Source organism: Tiliqua scincoides, chromosome 6 (genome assembly GCF_035046505.1).
Source record: "Tiliqua scincoides isolate rTilSci1 chromosome 6, rTilSci1.hap2, whole genome shotgun sequence".
NCBI lineage: Eukaryota > Metazoa > Chordata > Lepidosauria > Squamata > Scincidae > Tiliqua > Tiliqua scincoides.
In genome coordinates, this window is record NC_089826.1 from 22,323,674 (window position 1) to 22,347,441 (window position 23,768).

At 43.9% G+C, this 23,768-nt stretch overlaps 1 protein-coding gene across 1 annotated transcript in view; it reads right to left on the reverse strand.

The window, feature by feature from the left end:
* Positions 1 to 23,768, reverse strand: part of TBCK (TBC1 domain containing kinase) — a 127,489-nt gene that overhangs the window by 21,396 nt on the left and 82,325 nt on the right. The window contains exons 22-23 of the mRNA XM_066631766.1: positions 16,625 to 16,800; positions 8,554 to 8,729 (exon numbers count right to left, since the gene is read on the reverse strand). Of these exons, the coding sequence (XP_066487863.1) occupies positions 8,554 to 8,729; positions 16,625 to 16,800 (352 nt within the window). The remainder of the gene's footprint in view (positions 1 to 8,553; positions 8,730 to 16,624; positions 16,801 to 23,768) is intronic.

Here is a 23,768-nt window from a genome sequence, read left to right on the forward strand (position 1 = left end):
TTGGCCTTCTTCACTGCCGCCGCACATTGGGTCGACACTTTCCACGGGGACAGGGGTTGGGATCCGGCATAACTGGGTCCCAGCCCCGCCTCCAGCTCCCTGCGCGTAGACATTATATATCTGGACTTTCAGAAGGTGTTTGACACGGTCCCTCACCAAAGGCTACTAAAAAAACTCCACAGTCAGGGAATTAGAGGACAGGTCCTCTCATGGATTGAGAACTGGTTGAAGACCAGGAAACAGAGAGTGGGTGTCAATGGGTAATTTTCACAAAGGAGAGAGGTGAAAACCGGTGTGCCCCAAGAATCTGTCCTGGAACTGGTGCTCTTCAACCTCTTCATAAATGACCTGGAGACAGGGTTGAGCAGTGAGGTGGCTAAGTTTGCAGACGACACCCAACTTTTCCGACTGGTGAAGACCAGAAGTGATTGTGAGGAGCTCCTAAAGGATCTCTCCAGACTGGCAGAATGGGCAGCAAAATGACAGATGCGCTTCAATGTCAGTAAGTGTAAAGTCATGCACATTGGGGCAAAAAATCAAAACTTCACATATAGGCGAATGGGTTCTGAGCTGTCTGTGACAGATCAGGAGAGAGATCTTGGGGTGGTGGCGGACAGGTCGATGAAAGTGTCGACCCAGTGTGCGGCAGCAGTAAAGAAGGTCAATTCTATGCTTGGGATCATTAGAAAAGGTATTGAGAACAAAATGGCTAATATTATAATGCCATTGTACAAATCAATGGCAAGGCCACATCTGGAGTATTGTGTCCAGTTCTGGTCACCACATCTCAAAAAAGACATAGTGGAAATGGAAAAGGTGCAAAAGAGAGCGACTAAGATGATTACTGGGCTGCGGCACCTTCCTTATGAGGAAAGGCTACGGCGTTTGGGCCTCTTCAGCCTAGAAAAGAGACGCCTGAGGGGGGACGTGATTGAGACATACAAAGTTATGCAGGGGATGGACAGAGTGGATAGAGAAATGCTCTTTACACTCTCACATAACACCAGAACCAGGGGACATCCACTAAAATTGAGTGTTGGGAGAGTTAGGACAGACATTTCCAGAACAGACAAAATATTTCTTTACTCAGCGTGTGATCAGTCTGTGGAACTCCTTGCCACAGGATGTGGTGATGGCGTCTGGCCTGGACGCCTTTAAAAGGGGATTGGACAAGTTTCTGGAGGAAAAATTCATTACGGGTTACAAGCCACAGGTCCACAGGTCGCCAGTTCGAGGCCACCGGCACCGTGCGACCTTGAAGCAGCTGACAAGCTGAGCCGAACTATTCCATTTGCTCTGAGCGTGGGAAGATGGAGGCCAGAATGTGAAACCAGATCAGAGTGAAACATCTGGACTGTTGTGGTTCTTGAAAGATAGAACCTTCTTTTAATTGTAAAAATCCCTATGGGGATTTAATCAGCCTGCCTATGTAAACCGCCTTGAATAAAGTCTAGGAGAAATCTGACGACCAAGAAAGGCGGTGTATAAATACCTGTTAAAAAAAAAAAGCCATGATGTGTATGTGCAACCTCCTGATTTTAGAAATGGGCTATGACAGAATGCCAGATGCAAGGGAGGGCACCAGGATGAGGTCTCTTGTTAACTGGTGTGCTCCCTGGGGCATTTGGTGGGCCGCTGTGAGATACAGGAAGCTGGACTAGATGGGCCTATGGCCTGATCCAGTGGGGCTGTTCTTATGTACTCTAAAAACATGATACGTTTCCATAGTATAGAACAGTGGTTCTCACACATTTAGCACCCGGACACACTTTTTAAATGAAAATCTGTCAGGACCCACTGGAAGTGATGTCATGACAGGAAGTGACATTATCAGGCAGGAAAATTTTTAACAATCCTAGGCTGCAGTCCTACCCACACTTACCCACTAAGTCCTATTTACTATCATTGTTAAAAGAATATACGTAATAGCTTATTAAAAGTACAGGTGTGTCACATTTCCCCAAATGCAGCCACATACCATGGGAGCATCAAGTCCCATATTAAAAATAAAATAATGAAATGAATGGGGACCCACCTGAAATTGGCTCGTGACCCACCTAGTGGGTCCTGACCCACAATTTGAGAAACGCTGGCGTAAAACATTTCCATATGTTTTCTATATACCAGAAAACTGGCAATCAAAAGAACAGGCCCTCTTGAGATTGTTAACCAATATCCCAGACCTCCTCAAAACAAAAGCACAACTAAGTTATATGTAACCATAATTCCCATGACCCAAAACTGTGCCTGACACAAATATAGCAATGCTGAACCATCCTTGTCAATGTGATAGGTGTACTTGAGCAATGACGTACACACACCTTCCCTCTGTTTCTTATCTCTACGCATATAGAATATCTGCCAAATTAGTTCTTCTTCTTTCGTAATATATGCAAAATTAAACCATCCCCTCTTCCCATTCTTGTACATGGGAACCACTCGACAATTACTAGGATCATGTGCCACCTGCCTTGAGTGCCTCCTGCAACTCAGTGCCTCACTGGAAGTGAGTTAAGCACTGTGTGAGTTCAGCAGTAGGGTGAGGAAGCCAGGGCCCCAGATACTACTCTTCACTTTCCTTGAGAAGAGGGGCAGCAAATACCAAATAAACATAGCTATGCAGTTAGACAGACAGCGGGGTGGGGGCTAACCAGTGTTTTGCACTGAGCGTCACATGTATGACTATATGCCTCTGTGGCATGTCGTGGGTGTGCCCTTGGTGCAAGGAGCTCCAAGGACTAAGGGAATGAGTTTGCTCCCTTGAAGCCTTGACTGTGAACCTTGAGTTGCAGAAGCAGGGAAAAGAGGGACCACGGAGAGATTCCGGGGATGTGCAGGCATCATCCCACCCTCAGGTGGGCAGCTTCTCAGTTGCTGGGGTAGGAAGTCTCAGAGCTGGAAGACGTCATTCTGTAGTAGATGGGTGGGTGATTCGATTGTCAGGAATATACAGAGGGGGATCTGTGATGGATGTGAAGACGGCATGGTGACTTGCCTGTCTGGTGTGAAGGTTGCGGACATCACATCTCATCTAGATAGGCTGGTAGAGAGTGCTGGGGAGGATATAGCACTTGCGGTGCATGTCAGCACCAATAACATGGGGAAATGCAGCCAGGAGGTCATGGAGGCCAATTTTAGGCTGCTAGGTAGGAAGCCCAAAGCCAAGATCCCAAAGGTGGTGTTCTTGGAAGTGCTACCTGTTCCACGTGCAGGGCCAGCTAGGCAAGAGGAGCTCAAGGATCTCAATGCATGATGAGAAGATGACATTGGGGGGGGGGGGTGTTTAGATTCATTAGGCACTGGGGAATGTTTTGGAACAAGTGGGGCCTGTACAAAAGGGAACCAAACTGGTGATGTGTAATATTAAGAAGGTGGCAGAGCAGCTTTTAACTGAACCTTGGGGGAAAGCCAACAGGAGCCGAGTGGCATTCGGTTCAGGACTCCTCATCCCTAGGAGATGAGGATGGGAAGGTTAGAGAACAACAAGATGGCATTCCGTGCACTTAGGCGTTTAGTCATGCTGGCCACATGAGCAAGGAAAATGTCTACGAACAACACCGACTCTTCGGCTTTGAAATGGAGATGAGCCCCTAGAGTCAGAAATGCCCCTAGAGTCGGAAATGACTAGGCTTAATGCCGGGGGGGAACTCTACCTTTACCGGCTTACCCAGAACAGACGTTCTCGGCTGACCAGCCTATAGTTTCCTGGGTCCCCTCTCCTTCCTTTTTTAAAGATTGGCGTGACTTTAGCTATCCCTCTGGCACCGTGGCCTTTTTAAGGGACAAGTTACAAATTAGTTAAAAAATCAGCAACTTCATTCTTCAGTTCCTTAATAACTTGAGCGGATGCCATCTGGGCCAGTGATTTATTAATCTTTAATTTATCAATTAGGTCTAAAACATCCACTCTATTAACCTCTATCTGACAATTCCTTAGTCAAGATGGACCATTCAGGTTGTGGTATCTGCCCGAGGTCTTCTGCTGTGAAGAGAGATGCTAGATGGAGGGAGGTGGCAGCAAGATGCAAGTATCTTTTGGTCTTGTTGTGGGCTCCCTGAGGCATCTGGTGGGCCACCGTGAGATACAGGACGCTGAACTAGATGGGCCCAGGGCCTGATCCAGTAGGGCTCTTCTTATCATATCCATCCCACTTTTTCTCACTTGGCTGTATCTTAAATCCCAAAAACAGGTTGGGAACTTTTTCTAGTTCAGCATTTCTCAACATTTGCACCCGCTATACCACTTCGCATGGTCCATCTTTTGGAAGTACCACTGGAAGTAACTGGTGATGATGTAATTGCCAGTTACTTCCAGTTAGGAGGCCAGATGTGACTCAACAAACACCGGTAGGAGGCACAGGGTGGACAGAATGGCTTCCTCAAGCATGTGAAAAGTGCACGATGAATTTCTGCCTGCCAAGTCAAGCCTCCTACTGCTGCTTGTCACACTGCATTGCTGGTCTTATTGCCAGATGGCAGGGCCTGAAGGTCCCACGAGTACCACTAGGTACCACCTTGAATATCACTGGTGGTACGAGTACAAGTGGTTGAGAAAAGTTGTTTTAGTTTATGTCATCTTCCACAGTACCTCTACTGATTTTCTAGTATGAACTAGATAAGAACATAAGAACAGCCCCACTGGATCAGGCCATAGGCCCATCTAGTCCAGCTTCCTGTATCTCACAGCGGCCCACCAAATGCCCCAGGGAGCACACCAGATAACAAGAGACCTCATCCTTGTGCCCTCCCTTGCATCTGACATAGCCCATTTCTAAAATCAGGAGGTTGCACATACACATCATGGCTTGTACCCCATAATGGATTTTTCCTCCAGAAACTTGCCCAATCCCCTTTTAAAGGCGTCTAGGCTAGACGGCACCACATCCTGTGGCAAGGAGTTCCACAGACCAACCACATGCTGAGTAAAGAAATATTTTCTTTTGTCTGTCCTAACCCGCCCAACACTCAATTTTAGTGGATGTCCCCTGGTTCTGGTGTTATGTGAGAGTGTAAAGAGCATCTCCCTATCCACTCTGTCCATCCCCTGCATAATTTTGTATGTCTCAATCATGTCCCCCCTCAGGCGTCTCTTTTCTAGGCTGAAGAGGCCCAAACACTGTAGCCTTTCCTCATAAGGAAGGTGCCCCAGCCCCGTAATCATCTTAGTCGCTCTCTTTTGCACCTTTTCCATTTCCACTATGTCTTTTTTGAGATGCGGCGACCAGAACTGGACACAATACTCCAGGTGTGGCCTTACCATAGATTTGTACAACGGCATTATAATACTAGCTGTTTTGTTCTCAATACCCTTCCTAATGATCCCAAGCATAGAATTGGCCTTCTTCACTGCCGCCGCACATTGGGTCGACACTTTCATCAACCTGTCCACCACCACCCCAAGATCTCTCTCCTGATCTGTCACAGACAGCTCAGAACCCATCAGCCTATATCTAAAGTTTTGATTTTTTGCCCCAATGTGCATGACTTTACACTTACTGACATTGAAGCGCATCTGCCATTTTGCTGCCCATTCTGCCAGTCTGGAGAGATCCTTCTGGAGCTCCTCACAATCACTTCTGGTCTTTACCACTCTGAAAAGTTTGGGGTCGTCTGCAAACTTAGCCACTTCACTGCTCAACCCTGTCTCCAGGTCATTTATGAAGAGGTTGAAAAGCACCGGTCCCAGGACAGATCCTTGGGGCACACCGCTTTTCAACTCTCTCCATTGTGAAAATTGCCCATTGACACCCACTCTCTGCTTCCTGGCCTCCAACCAGTTCTCAATCCACGAGAGGACCTGTCCTCTAATTCCCTGACTGTGGAGTTTTTTCAGTAGCCTTTGGTGAGGGACCGTGTCAAACGCCTTCTGAAAGTCCAGATATATAATGTCCACGGGTTCTCCCTCATCCACATGCCTGTTGACCTTGTCAAAGAATTCTATAAGGTTCGTGAGGCAAGACTTACCCTTACAGAAGCCATGCTGACTCTCTCTCAGCAAGGCCTGTTCGTCTATGTGTTTTGAGATCCTATCTTTGATGAGGCATTCCACCATATTACCCGGTATGGATTTTAGGCTGACCGGCCTATAGTTTCCCGGGTCCCCCCTCTTTCCCTTTTTAAAAATAGGCGTGACATTTGCTATCCTCCAATCTTCTGGCACTGTGGCCGTTTTGAGGGACAAGTTGCATACCTTAGTCAAGAGATCTGCAACTTCATTCTTCAATTCCTTAATAACTCTTGGGTGGATGCCATCAGGGCCCGGTGACTTATTGATCTTTAATTTATCAATGAGGTCTGAAACATCTTCTCTTTTAACTCTATCTGACTTAACTCCTTGGTCAGGAGGGGCCATTCAGGCAGCGGTATCTGCCCGAGGTCTTCTGCCATGAAGACAGATGCAAAGAACTCATTTAATTTCTCTGCCATCTCTAAGTCTCCTTTTATCTCCCCTTTCCCTCCCTCACCATCCAGAGGGCCAACCGCTTCTCTGGTGGGTTTCCTGCTTCTAACATATTTGAAGAAGCTTTTATTATTCCCCTTAATGTTGCTGGCCATGCGTTCCTCATAGTCTCGCTTGGCCTCCCGTATCACCTTCTTACATTTCTTTTGCCACAGTTTATGTTCCTTTTTATTCTCCTCATTAGGGCAAGACTTCCATTTACGGAAGGAAGCTTCCTTGCCCTTCACAGCCTCTCTAACTTGGCTGGTTAGCCATGCGGGCACCTTCCTGGATTTAGTGGAACCCTTCTTTCTTTGCGGTATACACCTCTGCTGGGCCTCTATTACTGTTGTTTTAAGCAGCCTCCATGCACTCTGGAGAGATTGGACTCTTTTTACCCTCCCTTTCAACCTCCTTCTAACCAGCCTTCTCATTTGAGGGAAGTCCGCCCGTCGGAAGTCAAGGGTTTTTGTTAGAGATTTGCCTGGTATTCTTCCTCCAACGTGCATGTCAAAACGGATCACAGCATGATCACTGATCCCAAAGGCTCAGTAACGTTTACATCTCTAACCAGGTCCTGCGTACCGCACAATATTAAATCCAGAGTCACCTGTCCTCTGGTGGGCTCCGTGACTAGCTGCTCTAAGCCACAGTCATTTAGCAAGTCAAGAAATCCGGTTTCCTTATCGTGACCAGAACACAAATTGACCCAGTCAATATGAGGATAATTGAAGTCCCCCTTGATTACAACCCTGTCCCTCCTTGTCACCTCCCTGATCTGTTTCCTCATTTCAAGGTCCCCATCCGATTTCTGGTCTGGAGGACGATAGCACGCCCCCAGTATTACATCGCTGCACATGCCTGGTAATTTAACCCACAGAGATTCTACGGTGGAGTCGGACCCACCTTCAATCTCTACTTTGCTGGATTCTATCCCTTCCTTAACATAAACGGCCACCCCACCTCCAACACGCCCCTGCCTATCCCTCCTGTAGAGTTTATAGCCCGGGATTGCGGTATCCCACTGATTCTCCGCATTCTACAAGGTTTCCGTTATGCCCACTATGTCAATGTTTTCCCTTGTCACCAGAAATTCCAGTTCTCCCACCTTTGCTCGGAGACTTCGGGCATTCGCATAAAAGCATTTGTACACGGAATGCCCCAGGATGGGCTGCTTATTCGCTCCTTTGTCCCCGCATCCTCTCATTGTGCCAAACCGTCTATCACATCCCATCACGCTACCTTTCCCAATTTCTTCTCCTACTCTGCCTTTGTCTTGTTGTTCTCTAACCTCCCCATCCCGAACTGGATGCCACTCGGCTCCTGTCGGCCTTCCCCCAGGGATCAGTTTAAAAGCTGCTCTGCCACCTTCTTAATGTTATGAAATAAATAATAAAAAACAAGCCCGTTTTCCCTCAAGTTCAAAACAGGAAGAAAATAGTAAGCTCCCCTTATGCACATTAAGAGCAGCCCACAGGTCTAAAACCCAATAGCAATTCAGAGTGGTTCCTCTTTGAGGTTCACCATGTTTTCTCTCTATTGGGTTCTACAGATTGGTGTTCTCACTGAGATCAACCTATATCTAGGCTGTACCTCTTCAGATACCGGTGAGGTTTGCATGGTTGACTGCTCTGCAATATGAAGGGAAAAAAATCTGGCACCAAGAAAATTAGCTGCAAGGGGCCACGTAAGAACTGTCCCTCCATATCCAAATTTAATATGAAAGGAAGTTTTTGTATGGTGGAGAATGTTGTTATAGGAACTCTGGCTGATAGACTGAAATTATACTGTTCAGACACAGGCTGAACCTGCAGTGCTTCTATCTGCTGTCTTCTATCATGCATGTACAAGCCATGATGTGTATGCGCAACCTCCTGATTTTAGAAATGGATTATGTCAGAATGCCAGATGCAAGGGAGGGCACCAGGATGAGGTCTCTTGTTATCTGGTGTGCTCCCTGGGGCATTTGGTGGGCCGCTGTGAGATACAGGAAGCTGGACTAGATGGGCCTATGGCCTGATCCAGTGGGGCTGTTCTTATGTTCTTATCTGGATAAGACTGACAGAATTTTTTTTAAAGACTTAAGCTGCAGTTCTTTCCACTTTAAAGGATACTCCTCGCTGTTACGAATATCGACAATAAGCAACTTTGGCTTGCTAGATTTTGTTTTCTTTGCTGGAGCCTTGACATGGCTGGGTCCTGTGAGGTCACACAGGTCAATCAAGTCTTCAGCTGAGATGCGTGGAGACACTTCTGATTTCAGGTCATTCAACTTGATAGATTCTCTAGACTGCAAAAAAAAGCAATAAGGCAACTGAACATTATTTACAACTTCCAGTTTGTGAACAAATTACAATGTGGCCATTTTGCAATGAAAAGTTCGTTTTTTTCACAAACTCCAAGATATTTCAAGATCCACTTCACAATTCTGGTTTTTCAAAGCACATGGAACAAATGTATCCTGTATCCACAACACGTAATAGTCAGATCTGTTATTGGTGGTGATTTTTCCAGAATTTTCTTGCATTGGTGCTATGTTGGCATCAACAACCTCTGTGTGCACTGTATCCATCCAGAATTTCTACAAGCTGCTCACAATGCTTCAGACCTCTGCAAAGCTCTCTGGAATGAGGTTGCTAAAATTGTTCTTGAAACATTCTTTCCCCTTTGCAACTTTCTCTCCCTCTGTCTGACACCAACTTTCTCTTGCCTCAAGCTTAGCAATGGGGTATAAGTGTAGAGGTCTCTTAAACCTCCTTCTCTGAAAATAATTCCCTTGTAAGGTTGAATCTGTATCTTTGTAATGGGATTTTTTGCCACAGTGTACAACGACTCAGACTGACCATGACCACTTGGTATTTGGGTGTCATTCAGCCAGATTGGGAGACAAAATTTTGGAGCTCTTCATAATCCACTTTGGTTTTTTATGACCCCAAATAATTTGGTGCCCTCTTCCCGTTTACCCTTAAATCCAGCAAGTTAAAAAGCACCAATCCCAATATAGATTCTTGAGGGGGGGGGGCGCCACTTCTTACTCCTGTGATGGTATGTCACTCTGGAAGTCTCTCCCCTTCATTCTATGTCCTGGGTGGACAAGTTGTAATTTTTTTCTGCTGCTTCCTTCTCAGTTTAGTAGGAAGGTTAGCCACCTCTCCCCAACACTGGAGGAAAAAAATCTCAATTGTAAAGCTTCCCAGCAGTCTAGCTTGTCTTACAAAAACACATCCCATACAGGCTGATAAAAAGACTGGAAAGGGAGATGCAGCAACCAAGGAGATTAGAAGAGAACAAATAACTTCGGAAGTCCATGACAGTTTATGCCAGTGGCTAGTCTCTTCACTAATTTCTAGTTTCACTAGTATGGTTTCTTTTGGGAACTATAATTAACTATACCAAAAGTAAAAAAAGGAAAGATAGACAGCACCTCTTTTAGAATTTTACTTGCTCTATAATGTTTAATATATGGAGGTTTAATATATTGGCTCAATAAACAAAACCTAGCACAGGGCTTCTTAAACTAGGGCATCACAGGGCTCCAGCCTGAGGGCCCTGGCTTCTGCCCCCTTAAGGGGCAGGTGCAGGGGAGAGGCAGTAACACAATCCCCAGGATCACATTGCTAAGGAGGGCTCAGAGAGTGGCATTTACTTACCAGTCCCTGCAGCAACCTTCTGAGGGTGCAGGAAGCCCTGCACAACTGTCTGCAGGGCTCTCCAGTCTTCAGAAAGTGAAAGTGGAGCGATCGCGCTCCACTTCCGGTTTTGTAGAGGCGGAGCGTGATCACTCCACTTTCACTTTCTAAGCTTTGAGGAGCCCTGTGGACGGTCACGCAGGACACCCCACACCCCTGGATGCTGCTGCAGGGACTGGTAAGTGCATGCCAGTTCCTGCACCCCCCCCCCCAGCAATGCTATCCCGGGGATCACATCGCTGTCTCCCCCCCACCCCCGCAAGGACTTACAGCAGCTCAAACTCTCGCAAAGAACCGCTTGAGAACCGCTGCCCTAGCAGCTTATTTCTCTACCAGATATGAAATTTTATACTCATTGTAGGGCTATTTTCACTCCTTTTTAAATATGAGGTATATTATTTTTGTGATAAAATATATAGCTTCTTTACTAAAGCATGAAGTAAAACTGCAGCGCTCTGGAAACAGCATCATAGTACACTGGTTTAGTTGCCAAAAGGTCTTTTTTCCACTAGTCACAACTTTTCTACCTAAAGTCAGGGTTCACGGTCAGAGACTGGATCAGAGTGACTGGTCCAAGGTCACCCAGGAAGCTTCTTGGCTAATCTTCCGAGATCTTCAAGATCCAAGTCAAACTCCTAAGCCATTTCAACATCCTGGCTCGCAAATGAAATTTTAATTTCATATTTCTGCTGGGCATTTTGTTTTTCTTTCTTTCATTTCTTAAATGTATATATGTGGTGTTGGTCTCAGACCTGGAAGATTTAGGTTTAAATCCTCACTCAGCCATGAAGCTTCATTGGTGACCTTGGGCTAATCACTATCTCCCTACCCAACCTACCTCACAGGGTTCTTATGAGGGCAAAAGGAGAGAACCACCCTGTACACCACCTTCAGCTCCTTGGAGGAAGGGCAGTATAGAAAAAAAAAATTAACTGCTGTGCTCTAGCAGAGAAGATAGGCACTAAACAGGACTAAATACATTATTTTTGCATCTGCTATAATTGCAATAAGGAATGGAGTAGTGAGCACTGATCAGAATTCTATGTACATTTCGTCTGGAGGCAGTTGTCCTTATGACTCAGAGTCTCATAATAGGAAAACAACAAAGTAGGTTTATTCTACTCTACGCATTAAGTTTTTCAATGGTAAACCAATAAGCTGCTATGATGCCTCAGAAGCCCCAATTATTTCCCACTTCAGAAGAAATGAAGCCACTTCCAAGCACTCTTCAGGAGAGGTACAGCGTGTGCTAAGATGGAGAAAGAGACGAAAAAAGGAAAACAGAAGAGTCTCATTGCTGAAGCAGTATTTATTTTTCCTTTGTATAACATACCACCAACATTTGCTTTAGTCTGTGGTAATAGACTTCAGGAGTTTACTTTAGGAAGTGATTGGCACACTGAGGGGAAACACTGTTCATGGCATGAAAGGAATTACAACTTATAAACAAGATACCTAACTTCAAGCTAGCATAACTCAGAGTCATTTGGGGTGTGAAGGGAATTGTGGAGTACCAAAGGAGCTCTGCTGATAAGGCTGCTACTTGGCTCCAAAAGTGCAAACTTCTCAAGCCAAAGTTTGCTGGCCTTGTTTATCAATTCCATGCATTTCTGCTGCTATTGGAGCTCCTCCCAGAGCAAGCAATAATTGCTTTATAAGGAGAAAGTCTTATCAAAATTTCAGTTATTTCTGGCCACTAAAAGGTGAAAAGCCTGTCGTTAGGGTTGACATATTTTTGGTTCTCAAAATGGGCAATGCAGGCTTTCATGAGAAGATATAGGACAGGGGACATACCAAAAACAAAAGAGATTTCTGAATAGAGTGAGCACAGGAAGGAAATTTCATCAGTGTCACTGATATTAGGTCAATATATGCTTTCATGAAGGCAAGCGTATTCAGAGAACTAGTTATGAATTTTTGTAACCTAATTATCCATGGATTTTTCACTGTGACAATAGCCTTGCTAATGCAGGAGAGGGCAGCAAGCAGACAATCCATCAATCATTCTCTCTCCAGGCACTTAGAATAGCTTCAGTCCAAGGCAAGTCACCCCTCCTTTTCCCCTGAGCACGTGAAAGAATGCAAAGGGAAGCGATTATAACTTCCTCTGCATTCCCGGTGAAGGGAGCGGTGGCTGCCTCTGAGTGAAGCCTTTCTAAGCTCTGGAGAGAGAATGATTGATTGTCTTCCTGATGCCTCTGTCCTGCATTACAAAGGTCAGTAAGGTTGTTTTTAAATCACTGAGCAAAGGGACATTGTTTTTTAAATGGATTTCCTTTAACACAATTTTTGGCATCCACATGGGTTCTGGGAACGGAACTTGGAGTTTTTCCCAGGAAATAACTTGTGACTGGTTCCTTAGGAACATTGGTTTGCATGAATTATTCCTGTAGCACAAGAATAAATGGATTTAAATTGCACTGAGATTCAATGCCTAGCCTTGAATACAGCAATGCCTTGAATAGCATGGGGGATACATTTCCCAGCAGTTGAGTACTGCATGAAACAGCACTTTTATTGACATTGCTAATTTAATAGACAGGAAATGGTGCTGAGTGGCCCAGAATATACTGCTTCCCTTGAATAGAAAGGCTGTCAGTCTCATTGGGTCAAAGACCACTGTTATGAATCAGACCTAATGGAAGCAGCGTTGTTGAAGGTACAGGTGAGGCCTTGGTATCTGTGAGAGATTCATTCTCAGATCCCCCGCAGATACCAAAAACCACGGATAACGAAATCCATGGTTTCAGCCCCTTTAAACCCTCTGGGGCTTTGTTGGCCCTCAGAATGCCTTTAAAAGCATAGAAACATCACTTCCCGTTTTTGTATGAAAACCAGAAATCATCAATTTTTTGCCTCTAGGAGGCATTCTGAAGCCCACAAAGGCTGCGTGCAGACATGCGTGGCCTCTGTGGGCTTCAGAAAGCCCTCTGGATTAGAGCTTTGGAGGCCTGAAAAGGGCCGTACTTTATATATGGGGGGTGCATTTCCATACTATAAGGAACTCCGTGAGAATGAGTACTAAGCCTGTGTGTGCCCTCCCCCTCCAGCTGTGAGGGAGGATCCCTGATTAAATACAGGTTTCCTTGTTATTTAAACTCAGGTGCTGTGTTTTACAAAGCAGAGTGTGAACCTAGGATCTGATCCTGATTTCATCTCCTGGTTTGTAAACTACAGTTGAACCAAGGCTCCCTGGTTTCGAGACTATGCATTCCCACTGGTCCAAAGAATAAACACTATATGGGCTCAGCTGTGCTCATTCCCATTATATTCATAATCTAAGAAACTATGGTTGGTTGGATCATCTGAACTGTGTGTATGTGTGTGAGAGAGAAAGCATGCACAAAGTTGCTATTATTATTATTATTATTATTATTATTATTATTATTATTATTATTATTTTATTTTATTTTATTAACAACAGTATTTATATACTGCTTTTCAACGGAAAGTTCACAAAGCGGTTTACAAAGAAAAATCAAACAAACAACTAATGGCTCCCTGTCCCAAAAGGGCTCACAATCTAAAAAATGCTATCATAATATATTATCATTCAGCAGCAGTGTATAAGTATTAGTGCAGTTTGATTATTTTTCACACTCTTATCTGTGTTGGCTGTTTATTACTGTTTATTACAAACGGTTTCTTTGGTTTTAATTACTGTTTTAGCTAGTAAAAACTGAATTACACTAAGAAACCTTGCTTGTCCTACCCCCTCTGACTCCCCAGGCGTTTTGTTGTTCTGTGGTTTGATAGCCATGTGACGTTATTTATGTGCTGGTACTATTTTGATCCTAAAATTGCTTCAAAGAATGTGCCAGTGGAAGTATTTCATCTTGTGCCAGGACTTCTCTTCACTGCTTTTCTCCTACTGTTTCTGTAGAGCCTTTTATTTCTGTAACAGAGATTATTGAGGCCTAACCACAGAGCTTCTGAGTAAGCGTTCTCTCCACTGAAGAAGAATAGCAAAAGAAACTGTTCCCCCTCCTTTTGGAATTTGTGAAATGTGTTATTTAAAAAGCCTATACTTTAGATAGTTTATTATTTTCAGCTTGTCCGGTTGCCAGTTTCAAAAGTAGGTAGCTTCTCTGGTGGCAATAAGAAAGTGTATCCCTGTTATCTTCATTTGCCTATGAAAGCCTACTAGGAAAAGTACACCTCTCTGCTAGTGGAAATGGGTTTTTGGAGGTGGGTCAGTCAGGGTAAGGAGAGAATGGAATGAAAGATAGCATTTTGAAACTTTGTCTATGTCACCCTGGGAATATGTTAATTGTGGTTTTTCTTTGCTTTGTTTGGAAACTAGTTAAGATTTTTAACAAGATCTGAAGCTCAAAATAACCTTTCATGCTTTGTGTGGGTTTTCTTTTTAAGTGGACTAGCATTACAGTTCATTCTCCATCACTCACAAGGAGAAAGTACCAAGAATAGAGGTACTTGGTCAGTAGTGTAGCATTTTTCTTCCTGGTGGTACTGTTCATTATTGAGGGTGATGAAGTTTAAACCTACAATAAAATATTGGTGAAAAAATAAACAGTACAGGTTGAGTCACAGTATCCACGAGGGTTAACATAAGAACATAAGAACAGCCCCACTGGATCAGGCCATAGGCCCATCTAGTCCAGCTTCCTGTATCTCACAGCGGCCCACCAAATGCCCCAGGGAGCACACCAGATAACAAGAGACCTCATCCTGGGGCCCTCCCTTGCATCTGTTAATACTAATACTAATTAGTATACTAATATACTAATATACTAGTATACTAATATACTAATAATAAAGTTAATACTAGTCTCGAGGGAGCCCTCACCAGAAAAGGAAGTAATGAACAAGCTAGACCAGGGGTCTCAAACTCATTTCATACAGAGGGCCGAATAGCATTCATGATGCCTGCTGAGGGCCGAAAGTGATGTCATTAGGCAGGAAGTGATGTCATTAAACAGTTCATGAACAAAAATAAGCACTTTTTCTCACTTGGGAACTCATTAGCTGCAGAAGAGAAAATATACATATCTCAATCATATTCAAGATATGGGAGAGCTCAATTTTCAAGTGGGCTGCCCTTTCAGCAGTAACACCTCAGCAGTGCTCAGCAGAGGAGAGTCTGAGGGCCGGATAAAAAGATTCCGCGGGCTGCATCTGGCCCCCGGGCCTTAAGTTTGACACGCCTGAGCTAGACTATACTAGGCTGATGATAACTCAGGAGCGTCCTGGTCACCCTTCCATTTTTTTCTGGAGGCAAAGCAAGCAGTTGGGAACATATTATATTCAAAGAAACATGATATAACCCAGTTTATTTATTATGCTCTCATGGAGTGAAGTGAAGGTGATTGTGAGAGTATAAGACTGACAACAAGCCACAAATTTTCTCCAGAATGTTCTCCAGTTCTCCTGAACAGGTCCTAAAATCATTGCAAAAAGCAGCACAGGTTGAATCTACTTATTCTCGAGGGTTCTGTTCCCAGAACTCACATGGATGGCAAAAATCGCATTAAAGCAAATCAACTTAAAAAACATTTGCTCAGTGATTTTAAAAACAGCCTTGCTTTCCTTTGTAATGCATCAAGCAGACAATCAGTCTTTCTCCAGGGGCTTGGAAAGGCTTCATTTGGAGGCAGCAATCCCTCCCCTCACCAGGAGCCGTAGAGTGGGGGTGGGGGGAGAATGGAGGGGTGATAATCACTAGCATTCTTTCGCATTCTCAGGGGGAAGGCAGGGGTCGCTTGCCTCAGTTCTAAGAATGAGAGAGAATGATTGATGGATTGTCACCTGGCTGCCCTCTCTCGTATTGACGAGGCTATTGTTAAACCTTTTTTCCTTTAATTTAAGGGCCCTACTCATCACATTGAGATAAAACCGCATGTAAAAAAATCTGTGCATAATTAGGTTATATCTGTACACACACACACACACACACGTGTGCGCGCGCACATATACACACACACACAATTTGGAGTAAAACTATAAGGCTGAATCTTGCCTTCCCTCTACCAATGCTGGAAGTTATCTCAGCCTTTTTTCTGACAAAACAACAGTTACACATTTATTTGTACATTATACTTTCTATATACACCTCTTAGCAAAATTCCAGAAAGTCAACACTGCAGATCTCTTAAAACTCCTCACCTCCTTATAAATTGCAGTGATATATTAGAGTGACTCCACGATGTCTATAAAAATGGAATAATCACCCCTACTGACAATAATTATGTCACACAATTATACATGTACAAGCACAACACGATATCTAATCTGAATCAAAATGGTGCTGTCAGAACAGGCAAGTTAAGTTGTTAAAATATACTTTTAAAATGTTTATTTTGTTTCTTTCAAGTTCTTATTTGGAATCTTTCCACCATAAGGTAACAGTCAAGGCAGCATTATATACCAATTCTAAAAGACATGTCAAAATAAACTATCAAAACTATTAAAATACATTTGGCCTTAACATTTTATGCTCTACATACCAAATCAATAAAATGCCAATCTAGAAACTCACCAGGTCACTCCTGGGTGCATCTTGATAATCTGATGAAAAACAGGACATTAAATTTCTTGTACAGTTGCTCTCAGTGGCTTGCTTGGAATGCTGTGCATATTGTCTGTAGGTAGCACTTTTAGGGGTCCAGCAGAAAAGGCTGATTGATTCACGGACACATCTCTCTATGTCAATTTCTGAAAAGAGGACACCAAGGTGCAAATCTGTTATAAACTGAGAAAACTCTGCAGACGAAAAAAATCTAATTTTGGTAGCCATACAGCTCGATATACCTATATGTGTGTGGATAACTTACGATCTTGATAGAGAGCAGATTCTCACCACTAAGTTGCAACCAAGTGGAAATTCCAAACAATTATTGAGCAGTACCAGTTGCATTAAGATTATACAACAATTGAAGTAAAGGGAATGTATTAGCAGGCTAATGTAATTATAGTACGTAGGAAGTCTGCAAACATGACGGCAGTAAAATATGGCACAAGCAGACCAAATGTTTGCATGCCCCATTGGCTAGGAGTTCTAATTGTAAACACATACAACGTGATAAACCTTGAATGTCAGGCAAGACATCAATTAGCAAGATATATGATCCAAGCACTGCACATTATTTGTCATGGTTACAGTTGCCAAAGGAAACTGACAAACTAAAAGCACCCAGAGAACAAAAAGTTCACCAATTTCAGCTTCATGAGGTCTGTTGCATTTGACAAAGCTGTATGATCACTGTTAGAAAACAAGAAAGAATACGCAACATCATGATGTCACTGAATTCATAGATTTTATACTTTTATAGTTCTAGTTGGAACCAACTTCCAGATGGCCTGGAACTAACAGCCCAATCCTAAGCTTTCAGACAGTAGCATCAAAATGGTGATCGATGTATCCTGTAGACCAGTGGTTTTCAAACTCTTGGGGAGAGTTTGAGCTGCTCCAAGTTCTTGCAGGGGTGGGGGAAGCAGCAGGAGTGGAGGGAAGGCAGCGGCACGATTCCCAGGATCGCGCCGCTCAAGGGGGCTGCAGGGGCTTGGGTTCACCTACTTGAGCCTCCTACAACCTGTGCGACGTTCTGCAGGACTCCCCGCAGCTTCAGAAGTGAAAGTGGAGCAATTGCGCTCCACTTCCGCTTTAGCGGAGGCAGGGTGCGATCACTCCGCTTTCGCTTTCAATTTCCTCCCCCAGGCCAATTCCTCCCCCAGCTCCGGAACACCTCCTCTGCCCCCAAAGCTAGTAAAACTGCCTGGCTGTTTCATTCACTTTCAGGCAGCATCCTTCTGGCACTGGGCCCAGCGCTGGTGCTCCCTCCTTCTACAGTGCTATAAACATGCTTTACAGCATGTTAACAACACCTAGCACCCATGTTGGAGCTCAGTGCCAGTACTTATGGCTCAATAGGTTTGGACCTTAAGTCACACCAATACTTTATTTAGCTCAATGAACTGTGTCCAACAACAGCCTGATTCCGTTGTTTTTGTAGTTTGAAAAGGCTTGGGATACTATTAGAATATTCAGATCTACTACCAGCATGCACCCCACATATTAAACCATGAAGGACATCTGAAATTCCAAGATCTTTGAACATCTGCCCTGAACAGAGGTATAACAACTCAGCGGTATCTTAGGTTAAATGTCCACTTCTAATTAATCAAATGGTTGGAAAGGAGAGGGCTATTCTTCAGAATTAAAGTCTGTTCCTGCTTCTGGAAAGTATTTGGAGCAGCTCTGAGGCAGAGTTTTTCAGTGACTGCTGAGAGCATTACCAACAGAGAAGAGAGAATCCTAAAAGCCTTGTGGTGATGTTACTGTTAAAAACTCATAGAAACTCAGGATAGGATTCTAGAAGCAGAATTTGAATGTGGTAAAGAAGAGCACTCTTTTTTGGCACATGCTTCCAAATTTGCTGAAACAGTTAGGCAGTGGTTCTCAAACTTTTTAGCATCAGGACCCACCTGAAAACAAAGTTTCACTTTATCAACCACTCAAGGCTCTGCGGCTATAATGGTGATTGGGCAGTAGTGTTCCTCCCAAGTAGAGGGTTGTTTAACCCTTGATGCACATAGCCTTATCTTCCCTGTCATTTTCACAAACCACCAAAAATTGGGTCATGACCCACTTGTGGGCCACAGACCCACAGTTTGAGAACCACTGAGTTGGAGACATGGGCTGCAATCCTATCCACACTTTCCTGTGAGTATGCCCCACTGAACAAAATAGAAGTTACTTCTGAGAAGACCTGGTTAGGATTGTGCCCATAGTAAATGCCTACCTAGGCAACCTCATCTCGTCAATCCCAACCTCTCCACTACAAGTTCCTCTCATGTTTTATTTACTGGTCTGGGGTAGCAGTGGGAGAAGAGGCAGTAGCAACAAAGACACAAGGTATTTTCCTTAAATAGCGCTTATAAAGCCTACAAAGTTCCAAGGGACACTGAATTTTCCTTTATTCCTTGTATGCTAAGGAGCAGTGTGCTGGGATTTGCACAGATATGGGATTTGCACCCTAATCTAGCACCTGCTGTCTTAGATGGGCCACCAATGGATTTTCATGAATTCCCTGAAGCTTATGTAAGCTTGAAGGACAAGGACAGTGCCTCCTTCTATGTGTCTTGTGACTGACCCTGATAGGTCCATGAAAGCTTTCTTCTATTAGATATATGGAAGTCAAATAATTCATTTGCTGAACCATACACAGAGGGTGTTTATCAATGGCTTCGCATCAACCTGGAGGGCAGTCTTGAGTAGGGTACCCCTGGGCTCTGTCTTGGGCCCGGTTCTCTTTAATAGCTTCATCAATGACTTGGATGAGGGGATACAAGGGAGCCTCATCAAATTTGTAGATGACACCAAACTGGGAGGAGTAGCAAACACAAGAGAAGACAGTAGAAGCCTTCAGGAAGACCTAGGCAAAATGGAATACTGGGCTGAAATGAATAAGATGAAGTTCAACAGGGATAAATGCAAAGTTCTGCACTTGGGCAAAACAACCAAAGATGCAGGTGTAAAATGGGAGGTACATGGCTTGGCAGCACTACATGTGAGCGGGATCTTGGAGTTGTGGTGGATCACAGGATGAACATGAGTCAGCAGTGTGATATGGCTGCAAAGAATGCAAATGTGATTTTAACCTGCATTAACAGAACCGTAGCTTCCGAGTCACGAGAAGCTGTGGTCCCGCTTTACTCTGCACTAATTATACCTCAGTATTGTGTCCAATTCTGGGCACCCCACTTTAAGAAAGATGCAGCCACTGGAACAGGTTCAGAGGAGAGCAACGAGGATGATCAAGGGGCTGGAGGACCAGCCCTATGAGGAAAGGTTGAGGGAACTGGGCATGTTCAGCCTGGAGAAGGCTGAGAGGGGATACGATAGCTCTTTTAAAAAACCTAAAGGGCTGTCATATGGAAAAATATGTCATATTTATTCTCAGCTGTCTCTGAAAGTAGACCTGGAACCAATGGGTATAAACTGCAAGAGAGGAGATTTTGATTAGACATCAGGAAAAAATTCCTGACAATAAGGATGGTTCAGTGGTGGAACAGATTGCCGAGAGAGGTGGTGAACTCTCCCTCACTAGAAATATTCAAGCAGAGGCTCGACAAGCACCTGTTGGAGATGCTCTAAGAGGATTTCCTGCCTAAGGCAGGGAGTTGAACTAGATGACCTGTTAGGCCCCTTCCAACTATGATTCCTTCAGTGGCTGTAATGATGAATGATCAATTTTAGAGTGCCTCTTGCAAAGAAACTTGTTTAGTCAGGTCAGGTTAAAAAAAAAACTTGAACGTCCCCATTCTTCTTGAATTCTGAGAAGAAATTGGAATAGACTCTCAATCACCTTTGGGCCCTCAAAACAGATTCTGTTCCCAGATGTTGAGTAAGTGTTGAACAAGAGATGCTTGGTTGGGTTCCTGGAGTTTGGAGTTGAATGCAACTTGTTCTATGGCCAGTTTGAAAACTCAAGGGCATAGCATCTCTTCTTCAAGTCATTTCTGTCCAACACTGCATATACGTAACAGGGACCAAATGTGTACACCTGTGGATGGGTTAAAAATGGGTTAAGAGGGCTTTTCAAATCTTTAAATTCTTCAATTAACCCAAATTGCTGCTGCTGACTCAAATTGTTGCTTACTTTTAAGAGTCATGGCTCTTGCAGCTATATCAAGATCAAATCACATACTAACTTTTTATAATTGCAGTCAGACTGTGGCCAGGAAGACTCAGATTAAGCCTTAAACTAGCCATGAAACTCAGTAGGTGAGACACTGGGCCATTCGCTCTTCTCAGCCCAACTTCTCTGTGCACCATCCTGAGCTCTAATGGGAAAGAGCAGGCTGAGACATTCTGCTGCAGTAGCCATTTAACCTGGGACATATTCCTGAGACTCTCTAAATTCGGCCCCATTGCTGCAAGGCAACAGTACAACAAACAGATTGTTTGTTGGATTGTTTGCCTTCATCTCTTGGACCCAGCCCCACTAGGATTGGCATACAATAGGTGAACATCCAAGTCCACCTGACCAGTTCCAGAGGCAGGCAGAGATGCCAATTATATAAAAAATAATTTAATCCGATGGGTTTGTGACATCATTAATCTTAGGTGTTTTAGTGTCATGCACAATGATGCTTGAGTGCATTGCCTCCAGACCATCACTGACAGCAGTTGCTGCTTTGGTGAAAAGGCACACCCACTGACCGAAAAATAGCAGAGACTAGAATCCTGAGATAACGTGGATAGGAACAGCATTCAACGAATCATGTCAAGAATTTGTTTTATTTGCTGCTTGCATTTTAATGCTTGCTGCCTGCAATAATACCAACCTTTGCCAAGCACCCCTCCGTTTTGCTGCATCTGTTTGATTTTAGATAATGTGTCTTGCTTTGATCTTTTTGCACATATGCCTGCTTTTAAACTGCTTTGCTCATTTGCCCTTTTAATAAGCTTGCATTTTTTAAAACACTGATTTTTTTCCCCTGCTGGGACCAAGTTCAATCAGGAGGAGGAAGGTTGCCACACCTAACAGATTGCTTAAATTCTGCTGCTGCCCGGCTTCAAGAAAAAACCAAACCAAACCCTTGAATTCAGGGTTCCTTGGTGACCTGGGATAAGGCTTTACCAAAGTGATCTCTTTCTGTCTGTGCTCCTGTGTCCTGGGTGGTGGCAAGGGCAAGACTACCTATTTCCCAGTAACCACAGTCTGGCCAGTAATAAGAATGAAGCAAAGGGCAAGGGAGAACAAACTGTTGCTAAGCTCTAAGGGCTGCTCCCATTTTGCCCTCTTCCTTCACAGGGCTACTCAAAAAAAATTCAACCTATCTGGTAATAAACTTATTTCTATAGGACTAATTAACTAGAGAAACAATCTGTTACCTAACACTGGGAAATGGGTTGCAATATTTTTAGTCATAAAACTAGTCTCCTCGACTTGATAAAGCTGTCATGCATGGAACTTACTGCTGCTACTGATTCAACTCCAAGTTACAACCCACAGTTACATGTGACACTCTTAAAAGCCTGTCTCAAGCAAACTGATAAATGGCAAACCCTTTACGGAATCTCAAGCATTCTATGATCTCTGCTGGCAGCCGTTTTAAACCTTCAAAGGTCTACATTACAAGGTAGCTTCAATGGTCTACATTTATGACAGAGCACAGAGGACAAAGATGAGACACAGGTGACAAGGTAGTATTTTATGGCTAACTACTTGACAGACTCTCTACAGATCACTTATAGGAAAAAAAGACCCTTGAACAAGTGATTACTGACTGAAACCCTAACAGGAAAAGCACAGAAAAAGCTAAATGTAGCATATAAAATGATAATGTCTCTTTATGTATCATTCATAGTTTTGTTTCCAAGGAATCTGCATGCCAAGTAAAAATTGTATCAAAAAGATCAGTTGTGTGCCATTCTCAGGAACAGCAAATGTTAGAGAGTTGGTTGACCTCTCTGTCCCAAAGCATTCTGCTTATTCGCCTACAGAACTAGCCCCAGGCAGGCACACAAACAATTCACCAAACAATTCAGTAAGAAAAAAAAAGTGACCTCTTCAGCTATGTTGTACACCTTGTCTGCAGAGCCTCTCCTTGTTTCCACTGTGGTGCATATGAATGTACATTTTATCAGTAAAAGTTTCAGCTGAGATATATCCATTATTCAAAGAGTAAGATTCGATTCAACTCTTTGCCAGACACCAAAAATATTTTCAATTGAAGTAGTAATGTTATGCTGAAAGTTCTTTATATTTTCTATCCAGAGACCATGTAACTGAAGTATGCTGGCATATAAGTACAGTAAGTTATCTCAGACTCCTGTTTTTCAGATAGAAGATTCTGCACTGAATACAGGGACGGGAACTCAAGACTGTTGAGTCCAAATTGTGAAAATCAGCGTTTTTCACTGACTCAAGGAGACTTGAGTCACCTGCGCCAATGACTTGGGCATTGACTCAAGTCTGAGGCCACTTGACTTGGCACTGATTCTCCACACATGTGCACTGGAGCCTGTCTGTGTCTGGGTGTGCTTGTTTACTTTTTTCACAGCATAAAGACCTCATGGAGCCATCATCCAGACCGGGCGAGCAGCAGGAAAGTTCCAGCCAGGCAGTTAATATTTTGCTTTTGAGGGCTCTGTTGCCCATCTCTAAAGGAACTGATGGTCATTGGATGAATGATGGGTGGTCTGGCTTTTTTGGGGGGGGGGGATGAGGTAGGGCAGAAGGATGAACCCAAGGGGGTTCTTCCTTCAGATTGGCTGGAGAAGCCCAGAGAGACGGAGGAGGCAGGGGGAAGGCAGTTCATAGCGATCACACTTTCTAACACATGGCTCCTCATGGCTCCATTATTACTTGGGAGAAGGAAGCCTCATTAAATGACCAATGCAAATGGGATGACTTCTGAGTAGAGCTGCAAAGGATTAGGTTGTTCTGGTAAGCAGAGCCTATGAGAGGAATTTTAGCAGGGGGCATAAAGTTTCTTCTGGGCCTCTTCCCAAAGAGGAAGGGGGCAATGGGGGCAGACAGAATGGGGAGGCAAAATAGGGCAGGAGAGTGCTGACAGCCACAATAGTCTTTGGAGCTCAGGTCCACTAGGCTTCTTGATGCAGAGCCCAGGTCTATCCAACCATGTGGCATTGGCAGCTAGATAAAGTAATA